The 12,401-nt window shown below is 36.3% G+C and overlaps 1 protein-coding gene across 7 annotated transcripts in view; it reads right to left on the bottom strand.

Annotated features, from left to right (window-relative positions):
* Window positions 1-12,401, bottom strand: part of RPS6KB1 (ribosomal protein S6 kinase B1) — a 56,012-nt gene that overhangs the window by 31,223 nt on the left and 12,388 nt on the right. For 4 of the 7 annotated variants that reach the window (XM_042917497.1, XM_042917496.1, XM_042917498.1 and 1 more), the window contains exons 5-6: window positions 3,626-3,773; window positions 1,439-1,496 (exon numbers count right to left, since the gene is read on the bottom strand). In XM_042917497.1, coding sequence (XP_042773431.1) covers window positions 1,439-1,496; window positions 3,626-3,773 — 206 coding nt within the window. Of the gene's footprint in view, window positions 1-552; window positions 1,069-1,169; window positions 1,243-1,438; window positions 1,497-3,625; window positions 3,774-12,401 lie in introns of those variants that run through there. The other 3 variants (XM_042917501.1, XM_042917500.1, XM_042917502.1) reach the window with 3 other exon arrangements.

Below are 12,401 nucleotides of genomic sequence, written 5' to 3' on the forward strand. Positions count from 1 at the left end.
TGATTTAATAAAATTAAAAAGAGTAATATACTCAAAGCAGTTTATGTATGGAGCAAAATTCCTTGAAAGAAATAGACATGCACCAAAGACCAAATTAGTGGGGATGGGGATGGGGGTGGGGATGGGGGAAAGAGATGGCATAGGATGCTGCCAAAAGGCATGATGACATTTATGTTTCACTTATTTAGTGAAACTATGTTTAATTTCATCATTAGAACATACTGCTAAAATTGCAAAGAAGTCCAGAATATGCCAAACTGTCACTGGTTTTTGTTCTGTTTGTGTGGCAATTAGGCCAATAGTCATTCAGATCAAAGCAATTTTCTCCCACCCACCCCCAATTTTAAAATCCCACAGGACATAGGAACTTTGTTATTCTTAGAGATTAAGTCTTAGTTTCAAAAGATACCTTATAAATAACCTGACCCTTAGAAGCCCGCTCATCCCTTAACACAGCTGCTATTTATATACAGTTCATGCCCACAGTATCTGCCCTCCCTCTTGCCAGCCAGCCCACAACTATAAACTGTGTGACACTCAAATTTATCTACCTCAAAAGAATAAAGGGCTGAGTCAACCCTGTCTGGATTCGAAAAGCACAAGGCACTGCAATACTGGCTGCATAACAATGTTGCAATCCTGCAGATTACTCCAGGATGGAGAGGGTGTGTCCTAGAGGACTGAGGCAGTTTCACAGCCAGCAGGACCACAAACACAGCCTCCAACATGGCTCAGAGAGCCTCCTCCAAAAAAGGGCACTTCATCCCTAAGGCTCTTAAATGCAGCTTCTGTGTTAGAAAAGGCCTGAAATTAAACAATGGAATGCAGTTTGGTAATTAAGGTAGAAAAAACATTTAAGTGTTTTCTATTCAATTAATGTGTAGGATAAACTGATTTATTGTTACCCAATACTGTCCTCTCACAAAAGGATGTGTATATTTTTAATTTGAAGCAGATGCCATCTTAAGAAATATAAGGGTAGATCCCATCCTGGCCATAGAATCAATCCACAGATGATGTGTGCCGGTTTATCACCTCCCTAAGACTGCACCTTGGGAACTGGAAAGTCTAAAAAAAAAGAGGAGATGATTTCTGATACTTTCCATTGTTCCACACATAAAGTTTCACCGGAAAACCACACTCACCCACAGCCAAGGCAGGCAGCTTACCAATTCAAGGAAAGAAAGCCCCAGTGAGAATGGTTCTGTTAAGGACTGGCGTGAAGAGCGTTCCACCCAAGGCCTGGGGGCAAAGGAATGACGTGACCTCCAAAAGCTGCCCAGTCCCATAGATACTTCTCCCCCTTGAAGTTCTGAGTGACTGACTGGCTCCAGAACAATTTATTGAATCATTTGGCTGCCCACAGTGAGAACAGGGCTTTACTTCTAATTATGTGAATCATTACCTGAATCCATGCAACCACAAAGATTTCACTTACCAGGCTGTGTCTTCCATAAATATTCCTTCTCTTTCTAACTGCATAAATAATTCTCCTCCTGTAAGGAAAAGGAAAAGACATTAGAAATAGAACAATCTTCATTTCCAACCTATTTCTAATGAGGGCTGTACTTTCCTTTTAACCACAATTAAAAGACATCAGCTCCTTAAAAATAAAAAACAGATCCTAAAAACTATAGGTTTAAAACTAAATCCTCAGGATTCTATTTTTAGCAGTGTTCTTATTTTTATGTGAAATATATAAGTTTTGGAATTCTAGGTTTTACATCTATAAACTTCAAAATAGTTGTAGATTCCAGACCTGAGGTTAAAAGAAATCTTGGTTAAAGCTTCTCTAACAGTTTACCCTAAGCAGAAAAATGTCAGTATATAATTGAGCCACCCTTACAAATTAAAATTAGTAAATGCCCTTATTCCATATTTTCAGAACTCTTAATCTAGAGGAATCTGGCAGCAGCTTTCTTAAAAGCATGGCACTATTCTGAATATTAAAATAAATAATGATAATAAAGAATTATATCCCACTGAATAACCTTAGAATCCATGAGTCCACAATGATGTAAATCAAAGAAGAGATCAATAAATTTTTAAAATGGGAGAGAAGGGAAAGTTCTTCATTACAGTAAAATGCCAAATAATAAATGAATGAGGCATGATGGAATAAGAAAAATCAGTTGGCAATCATCATAGTTAAGTGTTTCAAGCAAGAATCAATGAATGCTAAAACTGTATGTGAAAGTTCGATGAGAGACGAGATATTTAAATAATCCCGAAGTATCTCAAGATACTTATTCATTACAAAGGGAAAATTTCACCAGGGAAAAAACTGGTAGACGCCACCTCATACATGTGATCAAAGTTAACATCAACAGTAATGGGACAAAGATATTAATATCATGTACCTCCTGATCTGACAGAGAAGGACACAGTGTCACTTCGATGGTCCTCCCAAAAATGCATGACCTGAACCTAATCTTGAGGAAACATCAGATAAGCCCAAATTGATGTGCTCTACAAAATAACTGCCCTATACGCTTCAAAAATGCTAAGGTCAAGAAAGACAAAGAAAGAATGAAGAACTGTTACAGATTAAAGGAAACTGAGAGATATTACTGTATCAACGTTAATTTCCTATTTTTGATCCTTTTAGTAGAGTTAAGTAAGATACTGCATTGATTTCAGAAAATATACACTGAAGTATTTAGGGGCAATGGGAAATCATGTCTGCAACACTCTCTTGAGCGGTCCAGAAAAAAAATATATATACAAATACATGTGTGTGTATATATGTATACACACACACACACACACACACACACATATATATATATATACACACACATGCATATGTATATATACACATAAAGAGAGAGAAAAAGAAGGATGAAACAAAACTGGTAAAATGTTTGGGACATCTAGGTGAAGGATGTATGAGAAGTCTTTGTACTATTTCTGCAACTTTTCTGTGTAAATCTGAAATTATGTTAAAATAAAGTTACCAAAAAATGAAAAAAATGGCAACAGTCACATAAAAGCGAAATTCTGCAGCTTTCTGTTCCATGTTATAGACCATTGTGAAATCTGTTATTCAGAAAACTCACATGTGCTTGCTGGAAATAGATACTTGTGATCTAGAAATGATAAAGAAGCAACAAATTTCTAGGAGGTGGTAAATCCTAGAAAGTGTGGATGTTTTCCAATGTAAACTTCATAGTCTATCAAAAAAGCTATATTAAACCAAAAAACTATTCTCTTTAAAGATCCAATTCCAAAAATATTCAATAGCTTAAACAATACTCTCAGTAAGTTTTCCACTTCAATTTAGAAAAAATGCTTTGATGATTTATGTAAATTATAGTATATTACCCAAGTGCAGTCAATGTGATGGCTATCAATTAGGGGTTTGTTATTTATGTAATTGATTACAAAGGGATAAGGATTAAGATAAAATTTTACAGATGGGGAAAAAAACTTTAACCTTTAAAGTTTCCTTCACATTTTTCTGCAAAAAGAAACATTTGGTCATATCTGAATTCCTTATGTCAATGTATTTGTCAATTTTAAGAATATTTAATCACATTGGGGAAAGCATTTTTCCACTGGAAAATAATTTTGACCCAGTTTCTGGAGCAAATGCAAATAATTACACCAAACTGAGTGTACTGACCGCTGAGATACTCAAGGATGAGGTAGAGTTTTCCACCGGTCTGAAAGGCATAAATTAAATCCACAATGAAGGGATGCTTTACTTCCTCCAGAATATTCCGTTCTGCTTTTGTATGAGCTGTATCTTTAGCATTTCTTACTATCATTGCCTAAAGGAAAAGAGATGATCTATAAGAACATAACAGTAGACATTTTTATAGTATCTGGAAAATCTATTTTGTGCTTTTCTTGCCAATATTAAAACTATTAATCATAGTTCCCACTAAAGACGGAGCTAGGAATAATGGAAGCCATTCACTTCTTATATGTACTGTCTAGACTCTCTGCAGTGAACATGTAAATGAAAACCTAGATACCTTTTTAAAAAATGTAAACAGATCAAGTTTATTCATATATTCACTAACTGTTGAATGTCTACTATGCTCGAGGCTCTGCAATAAGAAAGCAGAACTAACAGAAGTCTCCAGCCTACAGGAGTCCGAAGTCCCAGGGAAGAGAAGTAAGTCAGTGCAGGTAAGCACAAGGTGCTATGGGAGAATGGAGAACTGCATCTGACCTGGCAAGAAGTGTTCCTGGAGGGGGCAATACTTAAGATGTATAGTGAAAAATAATTAAAATGAAATGTAGAGGGTAAAAAAAGGCATTTCCAGTGCAAAAGAGGCTTGACAGGACATGTCTAAGGAATCTATAAGTAGCTCAGTATGGTAAGAAGTGGCTAGAAATTAAGCTGGGTATCTGGGTGGAGACCAGGAAATATAAGGCCTAGGCATCTAGACAAAAGCATCTGAATCTTAGAAGCACAGGAGAAATGTTAAGGTTAGACAAATGAAAAACCCTTGGCTTTAAGACGGACAGTTTTAGTAGCAGTGTGGAATTTTAGGGAAGAAATGAGAGCAATCAGGAGGCTAGTACAGTAAATTAAGCAAAGTAAGACCTTAGGTAGAGTTTTATTGTAACTAAGGAAATGAAGTTGAGAAAAAAATAAAAGATAAAGATGCATCATCAGCACTTGCTGACTAACTAGGTATGAGAAGAAATGATGATACCATGGTTTCTGCATAAGTAACAGGATAGATGATGGTTATCATTCAATAACAGGGAATGGAAGTCAAGAAAAAAGTATTGGGGAAAATGATGCACTGTTTTAGACATGTTAAGTCTGTTTAGATTATAGGACTAAGTTCTGGTACATGTAACATGAAAAAGTATATACACAGGTTATCAGCTGCAAAGTAGAAGGTTGGAAATAACCAAAATGCCCATGCATAGAATACTGACTACCTAATGTGTAAAAGAATGGGGAATAGCTCTATGAAAGGAAGGTGCAAAAGAGCATAGCATAGCATAACACAGCATAGCAGTATCACAGTAGTATGTTACCTTTTGTGTAAGAAAGGGGATATAAGAATATATATCTGTATCTCCTTGTATCTTTAATAATGAACACAACTAAGATAAGCCAAAAGCTAATGACAAGTAGAAAGGTAAGAAGGGAAATCAGACTTCTCAGTATACCTTCCAAGTAAAACCTCAAAGGTTTTTAGCATTAATTTTTTCTGTACCTAAATCATATATTACTGTGACTATAAAATGGAGGTTTTTGAATTCTGAACCATGTTAATGTTTTATACATTCCAAAAGTAAAATTAAATCGACAAGGATGGGGGAGGGAAATAAAATTGAATAAAACAGAAATACAAAAATGTAACTGAAAATTATAGTGACAATTTTACCACAGGAGAAAAATGATATTTAAATAACTTTACGCTGCAGTCTTAATGATGTATATGTAAGCATAACAAAAACTGCAAAGAAATCTTAAACCACACTTAGTAGGTTTGTAGCTGCTGGTAGTATTGGCATTATATTTCTCAAACTATTATGCGTGTATTGTACAACTGAGCGAACGAGTATATTTATTGATGTTGCTACCAAGCTTTTCACTGTGGAAAAACAGAGATACAAATATGGATTGAGAGAAGAAAAGCCCTATGGAACTGGACTGGAATTAGGGATATCAGTTTGAAGCCATGATTTAAAAACAAAAACTTCCTTGCTCTATCCACTAAAAGAGTGGATACCTTAGTAGTAAGGAGCATAGCTGGCACCTAGATCTTGTTTTCTCCACCAAAAGAAACCAGGGTTCCTTAGAGAAAAAGATCATTCTAAACCAGGGTCAGGGAAAGTGCAAGGTAAATCTGGAGCACTCTATTATACCAGGAAGTACTAAAAAACTGACAAGGATATGTCAAAAGGACATAGAACCCATCTTAACAGAGAGCTCTCTAGCAAAATTTGAGACAATTTGAGAACCAAAATGAATAATGAGATGGTAAAACACTGAAAATAAAAAAGTCCATATTGACTCTTAAAAATTAAATTTAAAAAAGTATATAAGGGGCGCTAAGGAATCTACTCCTGAAATCACTGTTGCACTATATGCTAATTTGGGTGTAAATTTAAAAAAATAAAAAACAAAATTAAAAAAAAATTTTTTAAGTATGAAAAACTCTTTATAGAAGAATGACAATATAGAAACAAAATAATAAAAATAGAAAAGTCTCCATTTTGTAATCACCCTAGTAATATTTGATTTGGATAAGAAACAAAGGATAATAAAAACCACTAGATAAAAGATTATTAGGATGGGGTGCCTGGCTGGCTTGGTTGGTGGAGCATGCAGCTCTTGGTCATGAGTTCGAGTCCCATGTTGGGCATAGAGATTACTTTAAAAAAAAAAAATTATTAGAATAGACTATTCATATCGCTAAATATTAAAAACAGTATTAGAATAAACTATTCATATCCCTAAATACTATACCATAGATGCTTATTAATTTAGGGGTGCCTGGGTGGCTCAATCGATTAAGTGTCCAACTTCAGCTCAAGTCACGATCTCATGGTTCGTGGGTTTGAGCCCCGCATTGGGCTCTGTGCTGACAGCCCAGAGCCTAGAGCCTGCTTCGGATTCTGTGTGTGTCTCTCTCTCCACCCTTCCCCTACTTGAGCTCTGTCTCTCTCTCTCTCTCTCAAAAATAAAAAAACATTAAAAAAAATTTTTTTTAGTAAATAATTTCAAAGGGAAGAGGGTACCTGTACTATGGCAAGCCTGTCAGACACTACCTTAACCAAGTGATCAAACTCAATTTCACCAAATAACAGAATAGAATGACATAATGTACTTCCTGAGCCCATGCACTGAGGACATAATACTCCTACAAAAATATTTAACCTAAGTTTAAAATGTACATGTTTTCGGGGGCGCCTGGGTGGCTCAGTCGGTTGAGCGGCCGACTTCAGCTCAGGTCATGATCTTGCGGTCCGTGAGTTCAAGCCCCACGTCGGGCTCTGTGCTGACAGCTCAGAGCCTGGAGCCTGTTTCAGATTCTGTGTCTCCCTCTCTCTGACCCTCCCCTGTTCATGCTCTGTCTCTCCCTGTCTCAAAAATAAATAAAAACGTTAAAAAAAAAAAAAAATTTAAAATGTACATGTTTTCATAAGTAAACAAGGAAATATATCCAAATTAAGGGATACTGTGTAAAACAACTGACCTGAGCTCTTACATATGAAAACGCCCTACTCTTAAGAGATACAGGGGCACCTGTGTGGCTTAGTCAGTAAAACATCTGACTCTTAATTTTGGCTCAGTTCCCATGGTTCATGAGATAGAGTTCCACATCAGGCTGACAGCACGAAGCCTGCTTGGGATTCTCTCTCTCTCTCTCTCTCTCTCTCTCTCTCTGCCCCCCCCTCACACTCCCTCTCTCTCAAAATAAACTTAAAAACCAAAGAGAGAGAGATTAAAGAAAATAAAGGTGAAACACCATGATGGCTAGAATTAACTTTCAAATTGTACAGCAAAAAAATAAAAAATTTGAATATACATAAATACACATATACATGGAAGGGATGAAGAAAGTGGGGGTAGACAAAATATGGCAAACTTAATTGGTGTTCACTGTACTATTCTAGCAACTCTTTGGAAAGTTTGAAAAATTTTAAAGATACATTATTTCTTAACTGCTCAGGAGGTTTGAGGTTTTTTTTTAAGTTTATTTATTTTGATAGCAAGAGAGATGGGGGGCGGGGGTGGGGAGGGGAGGAGCAGTGAGGCAGAGAGAGAGAATCCTGCCAACAGGCTCTGCACTGACAGAGGCTTGAACTCATGAACCATGAGATCATGACCTGAGCCAAAACCAAGAGTCGGATGCTTAACTGACTGAGCCACCCCAGGCCTCCCAGTTTGAATTTTTTAAATAAGAAATTTTGAGAAAGTCTGAGAAGCAAAAGACTAAGAGATAAGATGAAAAATTAGTAAAGTAGAATCACAGAAGTCAAGGAAAGAGAGTTTCAAAATGCTGTGGTCAATAGCTTCAATACAACAGAAAGCTAAATTAAAGATGAATTAAATAAAGAAAGACCACTAGATTCAGCCATTAGGAGATTAGTGGTGACTTAGGGAACAAGACTTTCACTGAAATAGTAGAGTCATTAAGTCAAAGCATAGTAAGTAAAAACAAACAAACAAACAAACAAAAAACAATAAAACATGACTTCTCAAGAAATTCAGGTATGAAAGGCGAAGAGGGTGGAAGCTATAGGGAGACTTTGTATGATCGAAGGATTTGTTTTACTAAACATGGCAAAGACATAAATATATTTAAACAAAGAAAGAAGATAGGATAGAGGATGGAAAGAGAGAAAGAAGTGACAAAGACCCCATACAGGCAAAAAGGGATGAGATCCAAAACATAAAGAATGGGCTTAACCTTGCAAAGAAGGAAGAATACATTTCCCACTAACACTGGAAAGAAGGAAGTAAAGACAGGTGAAAATGCAGATTAATATGGTATTAGGGGTAGGGATCAGAACAGGAAGTAAAAGGAAATCACATGTGACAGCCTCAAATAAAAAGAGAGGCAGTCTATTAAAAAGTTGTAGAGAATGGAAGAAGTTGTCTAAGGACATGTAAAAAATAGTTGGTGAGTACTGAGGGTCCAAATAGGTTGGGGACTATGAATTTGTTTCAGCAGCAACCTACAAGTTTGTGTGATTTTTGCCAGCAATGTTCCAGCAGCTGACATACAGGAATAAAAGAGCATTAACAACTAAATTGATTAAGATTAGGACTTTCCTAAACATAAGGTCAATGGGGCTAGCAAGTGACTGAAATGGCAGATCATGCTGATTAGGCTGGATTCAAAAATAAAGTGAAATAAGAAGGGGCTTAAGAACTTCAGGAAAAAAACAAAAACGTCAAAGGACTAAAAGGTTTAGGGTCAAAGACCATGCATTGTGGGAATAAAGAAGAAAGTTACTGTTCTATTATAACCCAATACTTCAGAGATGAAGAATACAGTCATGGAGACTGGTAAAGTGGAATGGAGGTGAAACCTGATGGAGTTAAGATCAAGGAATTAGAAGGCCAAGCTATGGATTACTTACTTAATACAAGGAGAATGAAGACATCCAGGATGACAAGGCTTAGGAGTGAATAAAAAAATGATAAAAGGTGAGAGAGGCTCCAACCTCAAAGTAGAAAGGATTCTGACCACAGTATAGAAGAGAAATGGTAACAATAAGCTTATCAGTTTTTCCCTTGAATTATATAGTAAGCAGAGTGATAGGCAGAGACTACATCTGCCTCAAACACTAAATCCTAGTTTCTAGCATAATGCCTGGCACACTGCTGGTTTTCAATTGATTCAATAAAAAGAAAGAATGGAAGAAATATGACCAATCTGTGAACCACAAGCCTTTAACCAAAGGGTCTAAAATTTACAGCGTGGTCTGAACTAATGCCATAGGCAATAGTATTTTGCTTCCAGGATACATTTTTGTTGCAACTGGTAAGAAAGGGAAATAGTCTTTTCCTCAACATTCCACCATGAGAAAATATCCAAATGGTACCATTCCTGTAAAAAAATCCCAAGATAATTGATAAATTCAGACAGACTGTCCAAATGCACACCTCATTTAAGATAAAAGACACCTGGTTCTATTTTGATTTCATCTTCGAGGAGGGAAAGAGAGATGTTCTTACCACATACTGAGTTCAAGAGCATTAGTATGCTCTGCTTCCAGGATAATAAAGTCAGAATAAAGAAACTCAAAGGCAGCATACAGTCATCTTAGCTAGTCAGGAATCAAAATTATGGACTTAATCCTAGCAACCTCTTTCATTATTTACCCTGTGAGCTTATTTTCAGGGGCAACAAGGGGGAAAAAAATGAGACAATATCTGATTCTATAGCCAGGCTTAGGGAAAGAAAAACCCTGAGAGTAGGAAGGAGTGCTAAGCAAAAGGAGAGGCAAACAAGTTAGGTTTAGAAGCCTGGGCTCAAAAAGGAGGTCCAACATTTAGCAATAATTAAATCTATGGATTTCCCAATACATTGCACCCATCCACCATCAGTAGAAAAAAACAATATCCTCTTCTTTTCATTAAAGATACCCATGCCAGAAACATACTTCACTCAAGACAGAATTAGGACTAATTACGGTCAGCCCTGATTATAAAATACATCAAAAGGAATAAATTAACCTAAGAATCTTGACTAGTACTTCTTTCAACATTCCGAGAATAAGCATTACTACAACATCTCCAATTCTATACCTAACAGGTTTTGCAGATCAATAATTAATCTAAAATGTTTCCAATGGGAAAGCCAGACAGTACATTAATTCTGACTTATTGATACAGAAACTGATGTTCAGAATATCTAAATTGCTGGAGTGCCTGGGTGCCTCAGTCAGTTAAGCATCCAACTCTTGATTTTGGTTCAGGTCACAATCTCACAGTTTGTGGGATCGAGCCCCAATGACAGCACAGAGCCTGCTTGGGATTCTCTTTCTCCCCAGAGAGAGAGGGATTCTCTCCTCTCTGTCCCTGCCCCACTCACACACGTATGCACACGGCTTCTCTCAAAATAAATAAAACATAAAAAAAAAAAAAAGAGTATCTAAATTGGTTCTTTAAGACAATCAGTGGGGAAGGGGGGTGGAGCACCTGGGTGGCTTAGTCGGTTAAGGGTCAGACGTCAGCTCAGGTCATGATCTCACTCACTGCTGGTGAGTTTGAGCCCCGAGTTGGGCTCTGTGCTGACAGCTCAGAGCCTGGAGCCTGCTTCAGATTCTGTCTCCGTCTCTCTCTGTCCCTCCCCCGATCTCTCTCTCTCTCTCTCTCTCTCTCAAATATAAACAAACATTTTAAAAAAAGAAAGAAAGAAAGAAAGAAAGAAAGAAAGAAAGAAAGAAAGAAAGAGAAAGAAAGAAAGAAAAAAGACAATCACCAGAAGCACCTGGCTGGCTCAGTTGGAAGAGTATGGGACTCTTGATCTTGGGGTCATGAATGCAAGCCCCATGTTATATAGAGATTATTTAAATAAACAAACAAACTTATAAAAAAAAAAAAAGACAATCACCAATAAAGTTGTGATCATAACATTTGTTCCTCACCTTGTAAAGTAATAAGTCATGCATACCGCTTAAGTAAAAATCAGGAAGAAGATAAAGGTCAAAGTATTACAAACGCTGTAATTTTTGTTAAGTCATTTTGACTGTCTTTTAATAGTTTTCTACTAAGACTTGTTTTAAGTCAGTGTGATCTTTTCAGAAATCAGTCCCAAACAAAAAGAACAAGAAACCAAACACACATAATCCTTTTTCAATAAAACTAGGAAATGCACCTAACTCCACACCTCAAAAGGTGAAAACAGAGCAGGATAAAGCAATAATGACTTAGTAGAGTAGGGTATTATCAAGCCTAAATGCCTGCACAAAGAAATAACTCAAAAGAAGTTGATTCCATCTATGTAACACTAACAGGTTCAAAAATCAGAGACAAAAATAAAAAGCAAGAAGGAAAAAAAAAAAAATCATTAGAAACTACAGAAGATGGAGGACCAAAAACAGGTAGATTGCTACCACTTGGAAACGTGTACTCTCCAGAAAAAGTGAAGGATCAGAGTGAAGTGCTAAAGTAAAAACTTGACTTCAGTGAAAGTTTGCATGCTGACAAGGTAAGATCTCCATCTCTTCTCTCTCATCCAGCTCCAGGATGCTTTTTCAGGCAAAAGAATAGAGGATCTGTCTCAGTACCAACTGACCTACAAACAAATATTTAGAGGTTCTCAGTCAGTTGCCAGCCAACTACACGACTATCCTACACAGATGGAACTTCTGATCAGCTTCTCAGAGTTCTATTCTTAAATATGAACCATCAGTGAAGAACACCAGACATCTAAAGAAGGCCTTTGATATGGAAGAAAAAGACTAAATCAAACTGAAAGAAAACAGAAACTTAGAAAAGAGATACAATGCATAGAACAAAAGAACATTTCAAAGAATTATTAATACTTTCAGAGGAATAAGAAAAAATACTCTGTTCATTAAAAAAGGATGCTATAAAAAGAAAAAACAGAGCTATGGGGAACCACAAACATGATAGCTTAAAAAAAAATCAGCAAAAGGATTAGAAAATAAATTTCTAGAAAAATCTCAGAAAGTAAACAAAAAGACAAAGAAATGGAAAAGATAAGAAAGACAGATGACGAGTTGAGGAGTTCCAACATCCAACTAACTATAAATCCAAGAAAATGGCAGAGGGGTAAATTATCAGAGACCATACAAGAAAATCCCTTAGGGCTAAAGGATTCAACTTTTAAGATTGAAAGAATAAAAATAAATAAAATAAGAAGGATCAAAAGCAAGATAATACATCACTGTAAAAAATTTAGAACAACAGAAATCAAAAGAAAATCTTAGATATCTTTAAG

This window comes from Panthera leo, chromosome E1, assembly GCF_018350215.1.
Source record: "Panthera leo isolate Ple1 chromosome E1, P.leo_Ple1_pat1.1, whole genome shotgun sequence".
Taxonomy (NCBI): domain Eukaryota; kingdom Metazoa; phylum Chordata; class Mammalia; order Carnivora; family Felidae; genus Panthera; species Panthera leo.